Source organism: Schistocerca americana, chromosome 4 (genome assembly GCF_021461395.2).
Source record: "Schistocerca americana isolate TAMUIC-IGC-003095 chromosome 4, iqSchAmer2.1, whole genome shotgun sequence".
NCBI lineage: Eukaryota > Metazoa > Arthropoda > Insecta > Orthoptera > Acrididae > Schistocerca > Schistocerca americana.
Window position 1 is genome coordinate 568,789,804 of NC_060122.1, and position 25,564 is coordinate 568,815,367.

At 39.2% G+C, this 25,564-nt stretch overlaps 1 protein-coding gene across 1 annotated transcript; it reads right to left on the reverse strand.

The window, feature by feature from the left end:
- Positions 1 to 7,985: 7,985 nt before the first annotated feature.
- Positions 7,986 to 20,466, reverse strand: LOC124612422 (phosphoglycerate mutase 2). The gene is made up of 4 exons (XM_047140626.1): positions 20,263 to 20,466; positions 19,760 to 19,992; positions 8,612 to 8,876; positions 7,986 to 8,493 (listed from the first exon to the last, which is right to left on the reverse strand). Exons 1-4 carry the CDS (start codon positions 20,396 to 20,398, stop codon positions 8,327 to 8,329), a joined length of 801 nt encoding a protein of 266 aa, XP_046996582.1. The 5' UTR covers positions 20,399 to 20,466; the 3' UTR covers positions 7,986 to 8,326.
- Positions 20,467 to 25,564: the final 5,098 nt, after the last annotated feature.

Consider the following 25,564-nt stretch of genomic DNA (forward strand, 5'->3'; position numbering starts at 1 on the left):
CAATTAACAATACACATATGTTTTCATTAGTGTAAACTCGTAAAAGAAAAATTTGATGAGCCATTTTAGTCAATCTGCCATGGGTTTAAAGTGAGGAATATCTGCGTCCAAAAAAGTACTGCACAAGAGTTAGCACAAATTACAACTAGTACAATGTGCAGAGTTTTTTCTAAACTTTGCATCTGGGAGATCAATCTGTAATTCAGTGACCGTTTTTAACAATTGATTGCATTCTTGCAATACATTTTTAGGAACTTCAATAACCTTCAATAATGCATTCTGCAGACTGTGATAATAGCATTGGACTCTGAACTGTGCTATTTCCAAATTATAGTTGCTGTGCACATCATTTTCAGGTTGGATTGATTGCTAGACTTCAAGGACAGAAATTTAACAATGTTAATCAGGGACTGTGTTAATTAAATGTCTTCCACACAAGGTTATTGCATTGAAATGGTTACATTACAGAAAATCAGTCAAATGACATACGTGGCCAGGTGTTTATTTGTGTGCAAGTTATAAGAACAGACCATCTGTCCATAAACTGTAGGTTATTGAACAACGAAGTGCAGTTAAAGTGTTTCAACTGCAAATATGGTGTAAACCACATCATTTAAAATAGTCTACTTCAGACAACCACTTTTCAGTCAGATTTGACAGAGGTGCCGCTACTGGTGGCATATTTGCACAGGTAAATGTGACTATGCTTTAGACTCTAAACTCAGATTTCTCACTTTGAGTGGTTGCCTTAACTGTTTTGGTTATTCGAACACACTTCCTGTCCAACTCTAATTCCCAGCTTGTTGCACGCTACTTCTGTAGCACCCGGCTGACCATTACCCTCACTGCTCGTAGCATCTGACATGATTCCCCTAGGGGGTCAGACCTCGGGTGCATCCACACTGAAGGTATCATGAAATATGACATGTCCAAAAGAACAGACACCATGTATTCCTGATTCTGCAACCATATATTTACACAATCAAAAAGAAATGCCAATGTCGGCCTCATGAGGATGAGAAGTTTGCTCTGATAGTCAAAGCAATTAAGGCAACCACTCACATAAAATGGGAAATTGTGTTCGAGGCCAGGTCCACCACAAATTTTCACCTGTTGCCAGTGAATTATTTCAGTGCTCTCATGCAGCTGACGTTGGTAATCCTCTTTTGACAAATGTGCTACTCTTGGAAAATGAACTGCCTCTTCCCATGTGGAGCCAATACTTGACGAACAAATTTATATAGACGAGAATACAAACTCTGGAGGTACCCCATAGCTAACAAATTAATTACTCTTCTTTAGTCTTTGTCATGAAAAATGGGAGAAGGTAAAGTAGTTTTCAGCATTACCCAACCTCATGCTGTGGTCCAAATGGGTAGTATGTAGACTACGGAAATAAATATATATTGAAAATTATGAACTTCAACATGTTTCTTTTCTAAGTGAATGTGCATTTCAGATTCAAGGGTCATCTCAGAACTGTTCTGATGTACTGGGAGATCATACAATTTCATCTGCTGGAAACTGAAGTGAGCCGAGTTCGATTTAAAATGTTGACTCCGATGTGGTCGACGGTGGCTACTGTAGAAACTCTACGCCTTCCGCCATGTGCTTGGCCCGGCAGTGAGACTGATAAAGGAAACAAAATCATCACTAGATAAGAAATTGGCCCGGCAGTGAGACTGATAAAGAAAACAAAATCATCACTAGATAAGAAATATTTATTAGAATATCTACATAGATTCATAGGCTACATCTCTATATAGTCACCACCATTGTTGATACATTTATCGTAATGGTGCACCATCAATTGCATGCCCATGTCATAGGAGCCTGCCACTAACGTTCGGAGCCACATCACATCAGTATGCATCTGAGCACCATCATGTTAACATTTTTTACAATCAGAAGAGATAAAATTCACTTGGGACAAGATCAGGGCTGTAAGGTGGATGGTCCAAGATCACCCATCCCAAAATCCCAACTGCTTCGACACATTTCATATGATGGTGGCTGTATGGGACCTTTCATTTGTCATGCACAAGCATAATGCCTCTTGTGAACATCCCACATCTTGTTCTGGATCACCCCCCACCCCCTTCTGATTTTTTAGTGACTGACAATACCGATCAGCATTTATGGTCTACCCTCACTGTAAAAACTCACAGTAAGACACCACATCGACCCCAAAATACAATGCACATTATTTTATTTGACAGACTGTGCTTCAGCTTGGTCTTCAAAAGTGAATCACTATGCTGCCACTGACCAGGTGGTGGTTTTGATTCTGGTGTGACATGTGACACCCATATTTTAGTCACAGTGACAACATAGTTGAGAAACTATGTTGCACGCTACTTCTGTAGCACCCGGCTGACCATTACCCTCACTGCTCGTAGCATCTGACATCAGAGGAACGGGAACTTTTGTGATCTATTGGTAGCACATAATAAAAAAAAAAATTAGATTCTAACCAACACCACAGCAAAACAACAATGCTGCGGTCAGACATTTAGTTTTGTGTTCAGCTGTCAGTTGCCTTGGCATTCATCTTATACATAGTATGCAAACCAAGCCACCAGGAGACAATTCCACGTAATAGTGAGCAAGACATCTGGGGGAAATGATGGAAGTTCAGAGATTGTGAAGCGCCCATTCTGCAAAATTGCTGGCTGTACACTATCATCAGTTCTGGTGTTGCCAGGTACGGTCGGCCACAATGATTTTTGTTGTGCATATTAGAACATCCTTCAGTGAATTACCTCCACCACTGTATGACTGTACTGTTGCTCGTGGCACAATTGGAGATGAGTCTCTGCTGGAGATTGCTTCTGAGCGCACAAAAATAGGATAACTAAGCGAACATCACAGTAGGTGGGACTTAATATCAGAGCAGCCATTTTATCCTATCACTGTGCGGTAGCCATTGCAGTCACACAACAAACCATACTGCATTATTCATATATACCGCCTCTACTCCTGTGTGTTCCTATCTAACTACTCATGACATTTCTGGGTGCCACTGAAACTTACTTTCTGAATGCACCTTGTAAATTCGTCATTACACGAACAGCTTCACATGGGACCAACAAATTTATCACTATACGCTTCAGACAAGATACAATACACTGAGGTGAAACAACTCATTCTGAGTAGCTGGTATTTTACAGACTTCCTTAACATACATTATCCACTATCAGAGGAACGGGAACTTTTGTGATATATTGGTAGCACATAATAAAAAAAAAATTAGATTCTAACCAACACCACAGCAAAACAAAGATAAGCATTGCCTTCACTGAAAAAAACATCCAAAGATAAACTAAACCATGTACCTACAGAATCTACAGATTACTGCAAGGGCGGCCAAGATTTTGGCTCGCGGACCATGCTGGGCCTGAAGGCCAGAGTGCTTAGCCTTGCTTCACATTCCCCACCACCACCACCACCACCACACTGAGCACAGAGCAGCATATAAATGTCAGTACAGTGGTACAGAAAATGACTTTATATTTCACTTTTCTCAGCAACACAAATCACAAACAAAAGAAGTTTTCAGGAATAGTTAAATTATTTTTACATGCTGAAGAGACAATTTTTATCTGGTACAAACTGTCAGCATACAGACTGACAGACAGACAGACACAGACACTTTCACAGAGTTTCGCACTGAAGTTGCCATGTAATCACAACTTAGTTTCACAATTGGAAAAAGGTCTTTCACACCAATACATTGATCAAAATATTGAAGCACCTTTGCAACCTCATTATGCAGACTTGGAAAATATACCTGAGAAAAGCAATGCAGATGCGTAGACAGTTTTAAAAATCTGCATACTGCTATAATGTCATTTCTTAGCAAATAAACAGTACCTGTTGCTTATGTGAACTGAGAATTCCTCATCCTTGTCTTCTGTCATTCCCATCCACATTAAAGTATTGTGATGATAGATAACTAGAATGCCTCTTTTTGTGCGAGCAGCCACTGGACTGGTGAACGTCCTTCATTCAACGAACAAATAGGGCATACACCATGAGTCTGCCAAACTCAGAGCTGTGATGACCCCAAAATGCCATGTTGCAATGCTAAATTAAACGTCACACTGTTCCTGGTACTTCCAAGATGGACCTAGCAAAGCTAAGTGGCAGACTGGGCCTTGGCTCACATGCAGCACACACACGGAAGCATGCCATGACTGGCCCTGGGTTCTGTACATGTGAAGTTTGGCACGCCATGGCTGGCCCTGGGTTAATATATGTCAAGGACATAAGATGCTTTAGAATTAATAACATTCCTTCCAAACAGCAGAAGACTAATGATGTAGGTGCTCAACAGACAATAACTGATTAACTCTTAACTGGCTCTCATCCATCCATTTCCAAAGTGAATATCCCTATGCACAAAATGAACTCAAGCAAGGGAAAATAAATATTCAATGACAGAAACAAGAGACCTTTGTGTGTGTTTCCTGAAGGCAGAATATCCTACATTGGCAGACTCCATACTATGGCCATCCACAAAATGCAATCAGAAACTGTTTATGTGAAAGAAAAAATAACAAAATATAAACATTGTGTTTGAGGCCTCAAAAAGAATGCAGTAATCCCAATTCCAAAGACAGATGCTGAAAACAAACAATCACCACACAAGGATTAACAAGCAGCTTCATTTTCTTGAAGGTGTCTCAACTTGCCACAGTTGTCTGATTTTCATATAGCTGTCCTACAATGTTGTGGGACTGGAAGAACAGTTTTAGTGAGAAATTTGACATCTCCACAGTTTCAGAAAAGTGTAATCTGGAGATTTTCCATATTTTGCATGATATGTGCTGTGTTATTTAAGTAAAGGAAAGTTACAGCCATCAACACAACAAATATCTGAGAAATACATTTCAGCAACTTGCCAGGTGAAATCGAGCTTATTTGTCATGAGCAATCTCCAGATGCGCTAGTTCTGCAGCATCATAGGTTCAGTGGATCTTTTAAGGACTGGTTAGAAACCAGCAACAAAAAGAGATTAAATCCACGAGATGTGCCTGAACAGCACAATTTTGATAGAAACTGTACCCCAATTGTCTAAGTCAACCACACAGTTAATTTTCACTTACAATTACCAATGTTATACTCCATTACAGTATACTGTGTGTTTCCTTACAGATAATTGTTTTTATTACAGTTTCATACCAAATAACAGTTATTTACAAGACATTTCATTTCAGAATCTACAATTAAAGAAGAATGTAAGGGAAAGTCAAAGGCTTCCAAGCACTGATGCAGCAGCAGTGCACTGGCTGGCCTCAAGATAAATTTCATGAAAGAAATTTCACTATGAACAATGAAGGAATCTAAACACACAGAATGAGAAATTTATTGTTTTTACATTTTCAATGTAATATTACAATCTATCACCTTAAAATGATGAAATAAGGGAATACCTCTCACTGGAGGTACTTAAGTGACACTTTTTGTACAGAATAATTAACAATGTCATTGAACAGTGGCCCATAATCTCTACACGTATGAAGGAAACTTACACCTAAAGCAGCCAAAATAGTGTTGAAACCTCTGCTCGGTCCCATGAGCAGTTCTGAAGTGGAGGGCTGGGATTCATCTCTTTTGCGACATCTAAATGACCTCCAATTACAACATCCAAGTCAGGGATCAGAACCAACAATTAACTAAGACAATTACACCACACACCAATTACCACTCTGCAAGGCTTAATTAGCACTATACATGTTTCACTATGTGCTCAGAAAAGCAACCCTGGTCAACTTCATATACACTAAGGTATAACTTCATATGCAGACCAACAACTAAATACAGCAAGTAAGCCATTTTAACCAAAATAAGGTATCACGCGTTAGCTCCACTCCAATTCAAACCTATCTTAAGGACCCCAAAGATGAATCATAAATAACCATTAACAAGCTAAAGAGATAATCTCTTAAGGACCCCAAAGATAATTCGTAAATAACCATTGAAAAGCTATAGAGAGAATCACAACACTAATATTAGAATAGACTTCATCTCTCACTGGCTACTCCCATGACTGACCCTACTTAACTTCAAGAACCAGTGAGCCCCAGATAAACCTAATCTGAAAAGCCACTGAAGCACAGACAGACATCAGAAAATTTTGGTGACCCAAGCCCACTCAATTCTCTATGCACTGCAATGTAACCATAAGCAATGTCACCCCCATTACTATTTACTAACAAGCAGTATAAGGAAATACTTGCAACCAAAGGGAAGCCTCTTCAACAGACATGCTTGTATGGGAATCAACATATCACCAAAAGTTAAATTCTTAGCCCCTACTCGTATTTATTTAACACCAACACAGAAACTTGCAAACATTGGCAGCCAGAAGCTAACCGAGGTAATTAACGATCTCTGACTGAGCAATACTTCAAAGCACCTCCACCAGAAAACAAACACATACCCACTCATAGCAATTCTCAAAGACGATGTGTCTATGACCCACCAGATATGCCACCCAGAAGATTCTGTCCAACTCGCCGCCATTGCTCACCAGGCCCCCACTGGCACTCCTCTGCCTAACGTTAGAGGATGCTGCCGCTTATACAGTATGCAACAGTTTGGAGCAACAAGTCTTTTAAATTAACACTGTAGCCCACCAGGGCAAAAGGTGAAAGAAAAACTTGCAAAGAAACATCATACAGCATGGTGTACTGGAGAAAGTAACAGTTTATATTACCATACTCCGAAGGAACAATAATTGGCACTAAATGTGTTGCTCTGCGTACATAATGCACACTTACTCTGTCAAAATTGTGAGACTAGCTCAGATGATGAAAGATGGCTACTGTATTATCATAAGCTCACATCTTTTTATTTTGTCTGTAACATTGCTCAAATATCTTGATATCTGAAGATCTGACAGTATTTTTGAACAGGTAGTAGCTCTTGTGTATTGTTAACCAATATTGTTTAATCTCCATTCTCAAGGGACTGCCCCTGTAACATATCATTACTACTGAAGGTAGAAACCAAGTATGCTGACTTAAAGGCCACTTAAGAATTTCTTATGATAAATGTTGGATGAGTAACTTAAAGCCAACACACAAATCACCATTTGTTGTAACCAAGTGTTTCTATATCCTTGAGGCAGGATATAAATAACCCCCCTTAACATGAGACATTTCTACAATCTAAATTGAATGTGAGTACTGAATGTAATTAACAGCCCTTATTCTAATTTTGTAACCTTGAAATGTGATCAGACAACCTATTCTATTTCTAGGCAGCCTAAGACAAGGCTTGCAGGCCTTTAACTTGGCTTTATTCCAAACCTGCTGCTTTGATGTAGTGCACATGGAATACACTGTGGTCCATTACAAAAGCTTATTTTTAACTTATTTGCCAGATACTGTGAAACTCTGTATAATTACTATAACAAAATTTGATGATTTGTGGAACTTACTAGTAAACCCATTATGTATCTCTCATGACAAGAAGAAAGTTTTACTATTTTATAACTGGCGCATACGACATACTCATCAAAATTTAAGTCTCCTAAAGATCAAACAAATGTGTGCCTCACAAAGAGCAAATTTCAGCTCCAACGTGTCTTCATCAGTGATTAAGTAGAATGTATCTGTAATTAGTGTGTGAATGAGAATCTTATCAACCTCAAAGACCCCTCTTGAATATATTACAAGACATCAAAATTTCAATACTTGGATAAACTTTACTGCCAAGAAAAGAGGACATGGAGGAGATAATGTTGGAGGAAGCTGGACTACCCACAGAACAATTAGTCAAACACTGCTCAGTGTGTGTGTACGGAATCTTGTATATGAAAGCCCCAATAACTGCACCTTTAATTAATGTGTAAGCCTACTACACAAATGCTTAAATATTTTATGCATGATTCATGTTCAATCTGATATCTTTCATTATCAAATCAGAAACAGGTTACTTGAACAAGGGCAAAATAGTAGATAGAATGAAACCACAAGTATTGTGACATCTTTATTATGTAATTAAAATTAATATTTCAACAGGTAACATTTATTTTACCTCTCACTATACTGGTCTTACAATTTCTCTATCTACCAAAACATATCTGGTAGTATATATTTTACATGACAAAGGTTTTAGTAGGTGTGGTCTGAAGAGCATAAAAGTTGTACCCAATTTATTCTCAACAATCCTTTTTTTCATAAATATCAATTATGAGACAGCAGCTCAGCAACAGGTTTTAATTATGCCTTCAAAATTCATAATTTACTATCACATTTCACATACATACAATAAAATAAATAAGTTACCTTTTATAATTTACATAAGTTTATAGATTTTATTTCGTTTTTCCTTGAGCTGCAACTGCTTCCATTGCTGCTTTCACTGTAGCCTCATCTCCCAAAAACTTCATCGAAACAACTGGTTTTAAATTGGCATCTAATTCATATACAAATGGTATTCCAGTTGGCAGATTCAGACCCATAATTGCTTCATCTGACATTTCTATAAAAAAAGATATTTTGAAATCAAACTAATGGCACAAACAAGTAACACCAACAACAGTACCCTTTATGCAGCAAAATTTGAGGAAGACAAATTTAACTGGGATATTTATACTCACCATCCAAATGTTTTACAATTCCTCTTAAACTATTTCCATGAGCAGCTATCAATATCCTTTTCCCAGCTTTAAGCTGCGGCACTATAACATCATTCCAGTATGGTAATGTTCTTTGAATTGTCAGCTTCAAAGATTCAAACATGGGAAACTCTTCCTTCTTAGGACCATTTACATATCGAGGATCTTCCAATATTGTCTTGTAATACGGATTTTCTTCATCCATTGGAGGGGGAGGAACATCAAAGCTTCGTCGCCATATCTGCACCTGTAGTAATATAATTAGTACTGCAGACCTGAGTGTTAATAGTGATAATAAGACACTACACAACTCTCACATGGAGGTGAAGTGAAATTCATGGTGATGAACAGTACACACAGTAAAGTGCTGCATGTCCAAATAAGCAAGCACGAAACATGAGATGGGGTGAGAACAGCAGAACTATACAGGCTGCCCACACAAGTAAAGATGGTAAAGGATAGAAGTCCTGGCCAAATTGTGGGTAATGTTTGAATCTAAACACTCCAATGTCTGATTACGACCAGCACAGGCTTCTTATTTGTGGTTTTTATCTGTAACCATGGAGTGAGGAGGAGGCACCACTGTAAGGAGTAAAACAAACAATGTGTACACACTGAAGAAATGGAAGGGGTCTGAAGTGTCATTTGGAATAAATTTCTGTTGGTTGTAGATGAAAAGAAGTCTACTGGATCCGTATCATGCATCAACTGCTCTACATTATTATGTTCCCAGTCTGCTCCTTCAGTGATAACAGCACAGTAATTAAAGGTAGTATTTCAGTAAAGTGTACTGCAGTGTGCACTCAAGATATGAGACCTTTCAATGCCGTTTCTGTTAGAGGCTACAAAGAACTAGGCCAACAATTAATAGATCTGGGTACATGTTATGGATGAGTCAGCATATCATATGCCATGGAACATCTCTCTACTGCAAGTACAGATGTCAAAGAACAGGCCAATGTAACTTTGAACAGCATAATGCCTTTCACTATTGCAGAATTTAGTAACAGAAAAACAGCTTTTACAGCATAATAAGCAGCACACTAGCTTGAGAGATAGGAAGGTGGGCCAGACCAATAATGAATTCATGGCAAATGCAGATAACCAGCCAGCCTGAGAGTTGTTTTTGAGAGTCTCCACCAATCGTTAAGGCAAATGCTAGGGTCTTTTCCACCTCAAGGCGCTATCTGTGTACAGACAGTGATCCATTATTTCAACAAATGTTTATTTTTGTAAGATTGCATATAGAAAAACATAATAAAACAAATACAATTTTGAGCAATATAATAGATACTACACAGTTAAATTATAAATATATGTCAGTTTCAATGTAAGTCACTGGCCTCTGCCATGCACACACTGTTCTACATATTTTATACTTCTATAAACTTCTACAAAACTTACGCATTCCAGTACTTTTTATACTGACTAGCAGTATTGCATAATGTTTTTGACTACAGTATGCACAGCACACAATGACTGGGTGTATACATTAACCTGGACATCAGTAACTATAAGCTGGACATGCAGCACTGTTTTGTTGTACCACTGATTCATATGTACTTCGTTTCACTGGTCTTAATCTTTAGTATTACCTATGCTTTCTTATATTTTAGACATGTCACTTAACTGATTGCTTTTCTTTACTTCATTGTAATGTATCAATGCATTAAGTTGTATGGTATAACGAAAATCTGTAGTTGATGTAAAAATTCTGATAATCTATTCATATTCTGTAATGTACACTAAGGTTGACTATCAGATGTGGATTTGCATAGTTATTGTCTGCTACAGAAACTTTTTAAACCAGAGCCTTATATCATACAAACTTCACTTTTGTTGGGACATTTTGTCTCAGTCTTATTTTACACTAGCTGACAAACCTGGCAGTGCCCGGGTATTCATTTCGCCAATTTTCTATTAGAAACAAAAACAAAAATGAACGGTGTTTGTAAAGTGATACTGAAAAACTCATTTCTATTTATTTGTGGGAACATCTTTGAAATAATGCAGTACACTATGTGAGATGCTTCCAGACAGCTTCTGTACACTAGGTGCAAATGCTTTGCTTGATTACAATGCAATTCTGTATGCATCTCTATGGCACCACTATCGATGGCTATTATTTTCACATATAGATTCGCACTTCACAATTGAAAGCTGTCAGAAGTGCTGCCGAGCTTCAGGGATTTCCTCATGGTGACCTGACTAAGACTTTCTTAGTAGTAAAAAATAGATGTTTTAGAACTTCACACATGATGCGGCATTTTTTAAAAGATTTCAGTGTTTATGAGCTCTCTGGATCTTTGTGCCGTACAATAACAATTTAGTAGGTACACTTAGTGGCATATGTGGATACTATCTGCAAATAGTGTTAGTAGATGCAAATGCACAATGCAGCAGTTTTTCACACATCTCAGTGTTTATGAAGTCTTATCTCCTGAACTATGATACGCAGATGTTCTTATGCCCACAGTGATAATTGCCTGACAGAATAAGATACCATGTACCATGTTTGGCTGAAATCAGTCCAGTGGTTGAGGAGGAAATGTGGAATGTACAAACATAAATAGATTTTTATAATATCTATTGATTTTGGCTGTTATACACATCACGGTAATTGCCACTATTTTGTTTATTAGTTTTCTATCTCTAACATCATAGAGATGTACGTTGACACTGCTTATTGATAATGAGCAAATACATTAGCCATCTTAATATTTTGTGTAATTTTTATGCCAATCAATGCTAATGAGATTTCTTTTACCTGTGCACATATAAAATACTTTTTATGCAGGTCTACGTAAATTGTTATACCATTACACCAACAAAAACAATTTTTGACACAATAATTAAATTGGATGGATTACAAATCTACTCACCAAGCAGTGGCAGAACAAACACATAAAAGAAGGTTGTAATAAGGTAAGCATTTGGAGTCAATTGCAATTTTAAACATTTTTTGTTTTCATTTTATGACTTAATTGTATATTAACAATTATACAACTCGAAATTGTGTTATACTTTGCTGCCACCTTCCTCACCTTAATGTCAGTCAGTCTGTTTATGACCAGCTCATGGAAGCCATTACTGTCACCATACAGCATGACTATTACCGCTATCACTTTGAATGTAGAACAGTGCCTCTCTCTACTTCCTGTATGCTCATGTTACAAGAAAAAGTTCAGAGGTATGCCTTTAATGTTTTTCCATGTAACTTTCAAGCTATTATCTTTTGATTCATGGCGTGACTCGCTTACATTATGATATGTCTACATCAATTTTATGTCAAATTTTGATAGCTGATGTATATATGCTTCATAGCTGACATTCCGTTGCATTGTTAACGGCCAACTGACAAAATATCCCCATATCTTACACATGGCTTTTTATGTTTTAGTATGTACAGTTCAATATGCTTTTTAGAATATTATGTAAATACCATTGGTGTTAGGCAGTTCCTGTCTTGTTACCCTACATTTCAGCTTCTCTCATACATGACGATGATCAGAAATACTTTAAACTAGTAGTCTACTTTCATACACTACCTTTGCTGTTAAACATTTTCCAAACAGTTAAAATACCACCACACAGAGATCAGAGTTTACACAATTCACAGACACGTCGTGTACACAACTCCCCTCCCTCAGGTAACTGAAGGCCGCATCAACACCAAGGGTATTCTGCTGCGAAGTTCAATACAGCAAATTTGCCAAATCTTGAGTAATGTGTACCTCGACTAGGTGGGATTAACACTCAGTCAAAGAATGAAGAAGATTAATAAGATGTGCGCTTTGAGAGCTTCGTTTGTACAATCAGGTACACTATTTGACACTTCTAGCACATTAAGTAAATAGATTTCTCTCTTGAGAATAATTTTTTATTTACAATCAAATCCAGAGATTAAGGAGAGTAGTAAATATTACGGAAAAAACAGCATAGAGAAAGGCTCATTGGAATGTATCGCCAGATGTGTTGTGTAACTGTTTTTGTCCGACTCGTGTATTACTTTAAATGAAGCTTTGGAAAACAATGAATAGACTCCTTGTGCTACTTACTGTATTAACACAGCACACACACACACACACACACACACACACACACACACACACTTTCAATGTAGATAACTTTGGGTTAAAGACTGCTCAAACATTGCAGCAACAATAAATATTGCTAAATTCATTGAACAGTACACAAAGTACATCTTCTCATCTTAGCATTCACATCTAAAATCTAGAATGTGAGTTCCACCATACTGGAAAACTATTCTAGAGTCCTTGCCCACTCAGTTGCTATTTTAATGATGGACAATTATTCCACTTACAGAGTGCAGGGACATGATAAATGGAAATGTCGTGTGGCTAGGGCCTCCCATCGGGTAGACCGTTCGCCTGATGCACGTCTTTCGATTTGACGCCACTTCGGCGACCTGCGTGTCGATGGGGATGAAATGATGATGATTAGGACAACACAACACCCAGTCCCTGAGCGGAGAAAATTTCCGACCCAGCCGGGAATCGAACCCGGGCCCTTAGGATTGACAGTCTGTCACGCTGACCACTCAGCTACCGGGGCGGACAGGGACATGATAATATTATTGCACGATGAATTATGCATTTACTGAAACAATTAAGAGAGACCACATAAGACTTAGAATGTGAGAAAGGATTCACAATAGAGTTCTTTGATTTCACAAGCCACAACAAATTTGCAGGGACATCAACAATGTCTGAAGTGAGTAATTACAGCAATTAGAAGTACAGTCTCATATGAGGAAAAGACAAGATTTGTGATTACTAGTGTGACTTAGTTATACGATTACTTCCAAATAAAAAAATTGCCTCATTCCTTTGTATTTCTATGACCTCAATATTAATAAATGAAAAGCCACGTGTGAAAGCACCCACGTGATCTACCAACTGACCTGCCTACACTGTGACGCATTCTATGTGGGAATGACCAGCAACAAACTGTCCATTCGCATGAATGGACACAGGCAGACAGTGTTTGTTGGTAATGAGGATCACCCTGTGGCTAAACATGCCTTGGTGCACGGCCAGCACATCTTGGCACAGTGTTACACCGTCCAGGTTATCTGGATACTTCCCACTAACACCAACCTTTCCGAACTCCGGAGATGGGAACTTGCTCTTCAATATATCCTCTCTTCCCGTTATCCACCAGGCCTCAATCTCTGCTAATTTCAAGTTGCCGCCACTCATACTTCACCTGTCATTCAACAACATCTTTGCCTCTGCACTTCTGCCTTGACTGACATCTCTGCCCAAACTCTTTGTCTTTAAATATGTCTGCTTGTGTCTGTATATGTGTGGATGGATATGTGTGTGTGTGTGTGTGTGTGTGTGTGTGTGTGTGTGTGTGTGTGTGTGTGCGCGCGCGAGTGTATACCCGTCCCTTTTTTCCCCCTAAGGTAAGTCTTTCCGCTCCCGGGATTGGAATGACTCCTTACCCTCTCCCTTAAACCCACATCCTTTCGTCTTTTCCCTCTCCTTCCCTCTTTCCTGATGAGGCAACAGTTTGTTGCGAAAGCTTGAATTTTGTGTGTATGTTTGTGTGTCTGTCGACCTGCCACCACTTTCATTTGGTAAGTCACATCATCTTTGTTTTTAGATATATTTTTCCTACGTGGAATGTTTCCCTTATATATATATATATATATATATATATATATATATATATATATATATATACTATTATCTCAATTATTTTGGCTGTGTGTGTTAGTAATTCTTTCGCTAGCATATGGATTTAGTTCAAATGCAATTCAACTACTCCTGAGACAAAATGCTGCTATTTCACTAGATGTGTTAAACCAAAATCTTAAGAACTGACTGCATATTTGTACAGTTCTTGTTCCTGACAGCACTTCAGTACAGGTAAGCAGATTCTATGCAATTCTCAAAAATCTGTTAACACGAGTTCTGCACTATCACCATGCAGTTGTCAGAAGTTTTTGAATGGGCATGAAAAATCCAAATACACTCCCAACAATGAACTGAGCACTTATGAAAATGACAAAAGGTGATCTGCATAAATTGAGTTTTACTCTAACTTGATGAGGCAAGAACAGGCGTTATCTAAGGGCACTGTCACAAACATCTACATTTATACTCTAAGCTGCCACATTGTGTGTTGAGAGTACATCTAGAACTATCATTTCCCCCTTCCCTCACTGCAGACGCGAAGCCTCTATGTGAGATCCAATATCCATTTTTCTCATCATTGTCATTTTGCAATTCTTCTATAAATTTCAACCATAAATCATTCTACAATTCACTGCTCCTATGTAGTAGCTTCTGACACTATAGTTTCCAGATAATCTCTGTAATGCTCTCACACACTCTAAACAATCCTATGACTAGCCCAGCTGCTCTTCGATGTACCTTCTCTCCCATTAATGCAACATGGTAATCAGTCAAATGACTTTTGTGGAGGAACTGCATTTCCGTGACATTCTTACAATGAATTTCAACCTGACACATGCTTTTTTCTGTAAGTTTTTGCCGTCTTTCTACTTCATATCTCTGCAGATGGTATCTTCCAGGTATTTTATAGTTTTTACTGGAGTACACTTCTTGCAAAAATCTGAAGCTAGCAGGGATAAGAAAAAAAGGTTATCTACATCTTTTCCATAAAGCAGACTACCATTATAAGAGAAAGTACATGAAAACGAAGCTAAAGTCCAAAAGGGAGTGAGATGGGATTGTAACCTAATGTTAGTTTATTCATAAACTGACTGAATGTAAAGTAAACTCTTGAGGAATGGAATCAAAACTTGGAGGTTTGTTGATTACATAGTCATTTTGTTGGAGATGACAAATGACTCCCGATTTTGGTTATTCCCTACAGAAACATTACTCTATGTTTATTACTGAAAACAAGAGATAGCTACTTAGTCTTAAACTACAATGAAGTAACTTTTACATCACTAGTACACACTTTTTTTTTCAATTCAACTGCACTTTCCTTAAAGTGCCAGATTGTGGACTCATAATTAAAACAAGTCTTTTTGCCAGAAAAACAGTAGAATAAGACCACACACCTGTTGCTTTAATTTCCTTTACATTTAGTCAGATTTGTCATGTTAAATTTTATGAAAGTTTGGATTACTACGTAATAGATAGTAGGAGAGTTTGGTTAATAGAAAATAAGGCTCTATGATCGAAATGTCAGCTTATTTATACACAGAATAAAATGTGGACATATAATGGACACTAGTGAAGTTTTGCAATACAAGGCTCCAGAGAAAATTCTCCTCTCACTTTTAAATATATTTCAACCTGTCCATGAATGCACTGTAGTCCTCCCATTCTGCTTTGCCATGGTAAAAGTAGTAGTAGTGAAGTGGGTTGGGTTGGCTTGTATTGGGGAGGAGACCAGACAGCGAGGTCATTGGTCTCATCGAATTAGGGAAGGACGGGAAAGGAAGTCTGCCATGCCCTTTCAAAGGAACCATCCCGGCATTTGCCTGGAGCGATTTAGAGAAATCATGGAAAACCTAATCATGATGGCCAGATGCGGAATTGAACCGTCGTCCTCAAAAATGCGAGTCTAGTGTGCTAGCCACTGCGCCAGTAGTCAAGTGAAAATGAGATAGGGAAAAAAGTGAACTGATATTTAAAAAGTGATCACCATAACTTTTAATAGCAGTATCCCACAGAGAGACAAGATGTTCAATGCCTACACAGAACATTATTTGCAGTTGCCTATGGAACAGTCACTGTATCCAACTGTGTACCTTTTCAACCAAAACAAGTCTCTTCAGGGGACCAAAAATAAGGGAATCACTTGTGGAGAGATTGAACAACCTTGGCAAGTGTGCGTGGGTCCACTTGTTGCTAAGGTTGTTTCTATTACACTGCTGAAGTTTTGCTGGATAGCCCTTATACATCCTCCATAAATTCACAACCGCTCACCACGCAATTTCCCCATTTTTTGAGCCCTGAAGAAAAACATTGTGGCCAGAGATTTGCTTTGAACAAAGAGGTGCACCTGGATGCAATGAAAGTTCTGGAAGAAACCACAAATGTTTTTCCAAAAAGGCATTAACCATTTTGTCTCACAGTGGAATACATTAATTACTAGTTACACTGATTACTTTTGAAATTATATATAGTTTTTGTGCCCTTTTGCACCTGTCTCGTTTTCATTTGACTGCTACTTATAGATCAGTTAATTCAAGAGTTGCAACTGAAGAAAGATCAGAGAAATGTTGAGTGTTACAATTCTTGAGAGCCAACCATTACCATGTACTTCAGGAAAATGTCACCAATTATTGGAGGCAATGTTTCAGAAAGGTAACTTCAGTGTGATGTATGCTCCCAACTGAAACACCTCAGTCACAGTGTTCTGCTTTATAACATACCATTAGAGCATGGAAGTTTTGTCCGTTACATGTACTACAGTCCTTTACAGAAGCTACAATGGCATAGACATGGCCATATTCTAGAAGCTTCCTTCACAATTTGCCCACGAGATCATTCTGAACAATAATAAAATTACAACCTCTTATTAAGTAGAATATTTTTGTGTTTAAGGGTAAGCACATTCATGAAAAATGTCTACTATTTATTGTTCAGATGACAGATCATTATGAGCTAGCATCTAAAAATGTTTGTGTTAACTGAAATATAGGCCTACTCAAGGCTGGATATTCAAACGCTCACACAATATGTTGACATTTAAAGTTTATTATGCACCTCTCCTCATACAAAATCCCTGATCTGACAAGAAGGGAAAAGTGGGACTTCACAGCGCACCTGTAGTGAGACAGCATCATCAACTCTTGAAAACGCCGCAAAGAGATACACAGGATCAGAGGTAGGTGTTTAAAATTTTCTTGTGATCAATATATACAAAGAAGCAAAATCATCTTGTTCTCATAACAACTCAAACAATGTCAGAGCCTATAAACAGGTAATTTGATAACATGAATAGTTTACTGTAACTTTCATTGTACTATTAACATCACAGCTCTAAAGGGTCTTTTACTTAAATGAAACCAGAGAACATGATATGTATCCCATTTCAATTTTAGCGTCTGTGAAATCAATCTAGTTTTTACTGCAGGTGAAGACTGTTACAGAGAAATATACCATAATGTTATTTCAACTACAACTTAATAGCATTGAAAACTTACCCCACCAAACTTAGCACTGATCTGTCGATACCATTATTAAGACTTGCAAAATGAAAATCTATTTTTTCTTTTCAGTGTTACTCTTATGGCAGAAACTTCAGGTGTCCACATCAAAGAGAATTTAAACTGTAAAAATCACATTTTGGAGCTCCTAAAACAGCTTGGTTCAGCCACATTTGCACTTAGAATCATCGCAAATCTTGGGAAGATGAATCATTAAGTTGATAAATTTTCATTCAACCATATCTTTTACAGTAACTCACATTTAAGAAGGCCTTCTTTGTCCGCAAATGTGCTTTAATGTGTGTCCATCCACTATTACCTTGTAGACACCTATTTATAAGGAGCTGAACATTTTTATTGCTGCTTCACAGTAGACTTATTCCGTCAAGTTTGTTGTAAATGATCCACTGCAGTTCAACAGGAACAAAAATTCAATTTTTTAATAATACCAGAAGAAAAAATGGCACCCATTACTCCACATTATGGTTTTCTTTACCATGTTATATAAAATATCTGACAGACAGCAAACTAAAGTTTGAAAACAAACTGCAAAAGTTTCTCCTTGACTACTCTTACTCCATAGAGTAATTTCTGTTATTGCAACGTGTGAAAGGTGGTGGGTATAAACTACGAACTCATGACCAAAAACTTAATAATAAACAAAAATGTATGAATGTTCAGCACGTAGCCACAATTACAAATAAAGGTGGCTGAACTCTCTTGTTCCATGTCGTTACAATTTACTGTGCATATGATCCATGGAACACTAACACCACCCCTTTATAATTCCACATTTTGTTTCTCAGGTGTGTTTTCTTTCTATAGTTTCTCAGGATATCAGGAACATTAAAATGACATTTTCGCTGACAGTCATATCTAAATGAGGTAGAAGATACAGCTGTCAACCCAGGCATGGTTCTATTGGAGGTAGTATGCTCTAGTTTTGGTTTAACCTTCAGACTGAGTTAACTACTTACGAAAGGAGTAGCAGGTTAATACCGAATCAGAGATCATGGAGTAATTTTATTTTCATGAGCGAAAAAATAAGTCTGAGAAAAGAAGGAATAAGTGAGAAATATTACGGCCAACTAATAATTGTACCCTGATGTTTGGATTTGTAAGTTGAAACTTAACCACTTATACTGAGTCATGCCCGATTTAAGACTCCCTTTTTACTGAAAATCACTAAAAATTCATTGATGCATTTTAGATAGGCGCAATAGCCCCAATTTTGGATGACATTGGCAAACTCAATTCCATGACAAACATTGCATTTAAATAATTGCTGCACGATATTAGGTTTTGACACAGTGCTGTTAAACCAATTTTCATTACAATAAACCAATACGGCCTTCAGTCTTCATTACTGTTGACACTTTAGGAGATGAAAACCTTGTGCTGAATAAGGAGATAAACTCAGACCGTTTGGGGACATTGCTCTAATTTTATAACAGTGTTTAGAGTTAATGTGAGGCAAAAATCAAATTTTAATAAATTAGGGAAACAAAGAGTTAGGAACTGTTCATATTGATATTTGTTCACAGAAAAGCACAAGCAGCAGACTTCACGTATATATTCATATGACCACACAATGTTTATCAACAAAAATTTTAATATTTTTAGAATCGACATACGGATTAGGCATTACAGCAACCATCATATAAAAGATTAACTATGCAGAATCTATCATTATGATAACCCTCGCGTTAGAACAGTCAGAGCTAAGCCCCTAATACTTTCCTGCAGCCATTTTGAGGTATCATATACCTTTAATAAAACATTTGATGCGAGCTGGAATTACACTTCCTATCATACACTGAAACTAAGCCAAAACTTTACCAAGTTTATGACAGGTCACTACCGTTCAAAGTACTTTAAAAGAGACACTCTCTCTTAAAATTTAAGATTCCTGTGGGTAATAAATGTAACTATCAATTTGGACGTTATTTGCATTTTTTCCGACATACCTGCTCTTCTCCATATTTTGCAGCTGTCTCTGCTTTATTGAGCCCCGTGAGTCCGCCATAGTGCCGCTCATTTAAACGCCATGTCTTTTCCACCGGCAAATCTGTCTGACCAATTTCTTTCAGTATGGCTTCAAGAGTCTTTTGCGCTCGGGTTAAAACTGAAGTATGGGCGATATCAAACTTATAACCAGCATCCTTTAAAGCCTTCCCTGCATTTGTAGCTTCTTGCTGACCTGATTTAATACAAAAGAATAATAAACACGACACACACATACACTGCATGTACAGGAAGACAAGTGATACAAGTACTGCGATACTCCAATAATTACATACATTTATCAGTGAATCTATTAATCTATTACTAAAATGTCCACGTAGCGCAACGCGCGGGATCAGTACTTCTTCGCTTATTAGCAGCTTACATGAACCTGATTCACTTCTCTACAAAACTTAAAAGCCGCTAGTGTCAAGTGTCACGTACATCAATTTGTGAAGCATCTTACCTTTCTCACTCAAGTTGGCATCATACCACCCACAGAAGAGATTTTTCTGATTCCATTCGCTCTCTCCATGCCTCACCATAACAATCGTGTATTTTGCTTGTTTCGGATCGGTTTTTCCCGAGCAAGGGCACGACATCCTGCTGCTTTTTGAATGACCTCTGCAGACACTGAGCAAGGTCGAACTTCGTGAAGTATCGCATATACAGAACCTCCGTGCAAATGTTATCATTGTTGAACTCGAAGTCGGTGGAATCGAAAATATGCTCAAGGTTTCGAATCAACTTCCATATTTATGTATTATATAGTTCGATAGCAATTCAAAGCTACAATAAAACATAATTAAAGTGGCGTTAAGAATAATTTTGGAAAAAATACAATCATAATACCACTTAGCATTTCTTGAAACAATTGATGCTATACATGTAATTTCCGCTACGGCATTCCATGTGTAAAGCGTGATCTCCAGAGGTATTTACATTTCCAAACATATACTGTAATTAATAGTTCAGCAAAATTTTAAAAACATGCCAGATAATTTCATCTGGAGTATTTCAACACCTAAGAGAGTATTTTTATAATTTGTTTTCTTTTCGTGCGAGGGCTACTCCTCCCCTTGACAAAATCACGGATATAGCAATGTTTTAACATACATAGATGACTACTGCGTGATAAAAAACATATTTTTAAACAAGCGGCAGCACGATTAAATACTCTTAATAATAATGAAATAAAATTATCATGATATGGAGATATTAATATTAACTCGTCGATCGAAAGTAAAGAAAAAGACCATGTTTGAGTATCTTAAACATGTATGTGTGTGTTGGGGCTTACGGGCGCTCAACGTCGAGGTCATCAGCGTCCAGACACACATTAAAAGAAACGAATGTGGACAAATTTAGTAAAATGGAAGCATACACGTAAAGAAAGCGGGAAAAGATACCAAATGCTGTATAAGGAAATAAAACGTAAGGAAAACGAGAAAGGAGCGTCAAGGATGCCATAGGAAATTGTCACTGGCTGGCCGCTTAAGTAAAATATGGGCGAGCCAGTCATCCTGTGAACAAATTAAGACTCTCTCCCTAAAATCTTGGTAAAAACATTGGACAAGTCACAGAACTTTAAAACTTTAACCACATTCGTTTCAGTATTTCCTAAAAGAGATGGCATATCCGCCAGCAAGTCAGCCGCTGCCCGCCGGTCAGAAAATAAAACACAGTCCAATAAAACGTGGAGCACAGTGACCTGGACGCCACAAGTACCATATATTGGAAGGTCCTCTCACAGGAGTAGGAAACCATGGATCATAGGACTCTGGCCTATCCGAAGACGAGTTTGGAGAACCTCATCCTGTCTACGGGGCTGGAAAGAAGTACACCATACTCGTGTTGTGGTCTTGACTAAACGGAGCTTATTGTCAGTCATTTCCAACCACTCACCCTCCCACCGACGCATGACTCGTGAGCTCAATAGCGAGGTGTGTGAGTGCAGGGGGATGGCGCACTGAAGTATTTGCTGATCGAGACATGCCTTCTTGGCTGCGATATCTGCCCTTTCGTTCCCAGCAAAGCCGACGTGCCCTGGAACTCGGCAGAAAACCACCTCCTTCCCCAGTCCTTGTAGTTGGAGGAGGGCATCCTGGATGTTCTGCACTATTTTATCTGCTGGCTATAAACATTGCAATGAGTAAAGGGCACTTAGTGAATCGGAACAGACAAGAAATTTAGGATGGGAAGAGCATCTCATCTGCTCCAGTGCCCACAAGATCGCAGACAATTCTGTATCAAAGACAGTAAATGCTTGAGGCAGTCGGACCTTGTGGACACGATCTGGATAAACAACAGACCAACCAACAGAATCCTCCTGTTTCGACCCGTCCGTAAAAACGGCTACATGGTCTTGGTGCACAGATAAAATGATAGAAAGTGTTGCATTAAAATGATGGCAGAAGTACAATCTCTCTTGTAATGCACCAAATCTAAAATGACTCTGGGCCTCTCCAGTAACCATGGCGACAGGCGGTTAAAACCCTGGAGTTGGGGCTGTACAGGGTCCACACCAAGGGACTCCAGCACACGCTGCACAAGGATCCCTAATGGTATCGTGGCTTGTGGATGGTTGGAAAAAAGGTGCTCCAGAGGCTGACAAGCAACAATATGGTAAACGGGTGAGGTTGGAGCTGCAAGAAACTTACAAGCCTGGCCAACAGGAGCTGCCGCCGGATGGTAAGTGGCAGAGGCTGGGTATTGGACTAGTCTGATAAGCGCTCGTGGCCAGTCGAATCCCTGCATGGTGGACAGCGTCAAGGATCCGCAAAGAAGAGGGTCTCGCACCCTTAGTCCAGCCGCGAACGCACAAAAGCCCCATAAAATTGGAGAAGACGCGCTCTATCCGCTCCCCAAGACTTAAGGCTAAGGCACTTGAGGATGTTCAGCGCCTTCAGGGTTCTGGCTTTCAGTTCTCGTAGGTGTGGCAACCATGACAATCTGGAGTCAAATATGAGGCCCAGAAACCCCACTGTCTCTAAAATGTACGATAGTGTCCCCTATATGCAAGGCAGGCAAATTAAAAGAACAAAGAGAACGATTAAAATGAACGCACCCACACTTATCTGCAGAAAACTGAAAACCCGTCTTCGCAGCCCCCTCCTCTAACTGCCACACTGTAAGTTGCAACTGACAGCTCGCCATTGTAACACTGAAGGAGGAACAGAAAACAGCAAACTCGTCCACAGATAAGGAGCACTGTACTGAACTCCTTACAGTAGATGTTATACTGTTGATGGGTATGGCAAAGAGGGTAACACTTAAAACACTGCCCTGGGGTACACCATTCTCCTGCTCAAATCGATCAGACAGTGTATGACCAACTCAGGTCCGAAAAAACCTCTGTGACAGGAAAGACCAAATGAAAATTCTGAGGTGGCCACGGAAGTCCCATTGATGCAGTTGTGCGAGAATACTGTGTCTCCAAGTAGTATCGTACGCCTTACTGATATCAAAGAACATGCTGAAACAGTGATGCTGACGGAGGAAAGCCTGCTGAATAGCCGCTTCTACGAGAGTCAGGTTGTCGACCGTGGACCAAAACTTTTGGAATCCACACTGAGAATGGTTAAGGAGTTGCCTGGTCTCTAAAAGCCAGACCAGACGACGTTTAACCATCCGTTCTAGGGTCTTTCCTACACAGCTCGTCAAGCTGATACTCCGATAACTATTGGGACAATTGCAGTCCTTTCCTGGTTTGAGGAGAAGGATTAGAATTGCCTTCCTCCACGACTTGGGGAAGACACCTGTCTGCCATATTAGATTAAAACATTCGAGGAGGATTTCCTTTGACGCAGCTGGCAGATGTCGAAGCATGCAGTACCAGATGTGCTCGTGGCTGGGTGCAGTATCAGAAGTCTCAAACAGTGCCGATTCGCGCTCCCACATCGAGAAAGGGGAGTTGTAGGCCTCAGAACTGTTCGACCTTAAGTCCCACTTTTCCCTCTCGACAGTAGCACGTAGTGAGGAAACGCTGGATCCTGGCTTGCATTGGCAGTAGTTTGCGCAAAATGATCGGTCAGCATCTGAGCAATGTTTCTAGATTTTGTTTGGAGGCACCCCTGGTTCAACACTGCAGCTATCGGTTAACGGCTGTGTTTACTGAAAATCCTGTGGATGGCTTCCAATACTTTTGAGGAGCAAGTGGAATGATTGATGGAGTTCAGGAACTCATGGCATGACCGCTTTTTGCTCTCCTTAATGACACAGCGACCCGTGGGTCTCGCTATTCGAAAGGTTGAGAGATTGTCCGCTGTCAGGTGGCATTTAAACCGTCGAAGATCCACACGCCTGTCCCAGATGGCTAAATGGCACTCTTCTGTCCAACAAGGGACAGGTCGCCTCTGAAGAGGGCCGAAAGACATTGGTAGGGATAGATCAGCAGCGTGATGGATCACATACGCGATGTGACCCACCCATTCTTGGACGCTGTCACGGTATTCAAACACAGGCAACTGGCCAAACAGCATCCAGTTAGGCCTGCCAGTCATCCACCAACACGCCATCGAGTAGCTGAAGGCGGATCAGCAAGTGGTCGCTGGAATGAAGGTCGTCAGTGACCTCCGAGTGAACAGAGTTGGTGAGAGCTGGAGAGTAGAGAGAGAGGTCGATGGCTGAGAATGACCTAGTAGCACCACAGAAATGAGTCGGAGTACCTGTGCTTAGGAGGCACAGCTCTTGAGATGTCAGGAGGCTCTCCAAAACTCGACCCCGATAGCAAATAGACGTTGAGCCCCAAAAGACATGGTGGGCATTGAAGGCTCCCAGGAGGAGAAATGGTTGGGGTAGTTGCGCGATAAGATCTGTGAGGGCCTCAGAGTCTACTGCATCCAGTGGAGGCAAATAAAGAGAACAACTGTAAGCCGCTGATGTGAAGAAATTTTAACGGCAACTGCTTGCAGGTCGGTATCCAGGGAAAGAGCAGAGAATTGGTGCACATTATTGACAAACACGGCAACCCCTGCTTTGGGTCTTTCCCCAGTCAGGTCATCCTTCGATATAGGGTATAGCCCCATAGTGCAGGGGCATCAGATGCTTTGAAATGTGTTTCCTGCAAACACAAGCATGAAGGGCGTTGCTGCACTAGCAGTTTCACTTCCTCCATGTGCATACTGAATCTATTCATGTTCTACTGTGTAATGGGAGCCATCTATCAGGGAGGTAGTACATTCATCCTGACTTTCTGATGGGGAGGGGACTCTACAATGGGTGGAGGCTCAGGTTGGAAGCGAGATGGTTGCCCCAGTACGACATCAGGCTCCACAGCCTCTAAAGAAAAATCGATTGAGATGTCAGAGAGGTCGATGTCGACATCCTCAGGCTGTCACTTGACTTTTTTATTCCTGGTTTGTTCTCTATATTTTTAAAAATAATAGAGACAGTCATTAGACTAAGAGTGACAAATTACTTTACAAATTACCTTGAAAAATTCAGTCTCTTGTCTGTAAATCAACAGAGTATTTGCAGAGGCATGAGTACAAAATAAGCTATTATACAGTATACTGAAAATATTGTGACTAGACACAAACAACAGGACAATAGGAATAAATTTGACTTTATTGAAGGCAGTCAGTACTGTCCAGCATGATATCTCGCTAAATAAATTAGAAGCTATGTTATATGAGAAATAGTGAAGAAATCGTTTGAGTCACATCACCACAATAGGAGACAGACGATAGGAATTACTTCAACAAACTTTAAAAACTAAAATATTGTTCACAAATCTGATATTCAGACTTCACCAATAGGAGTACCAC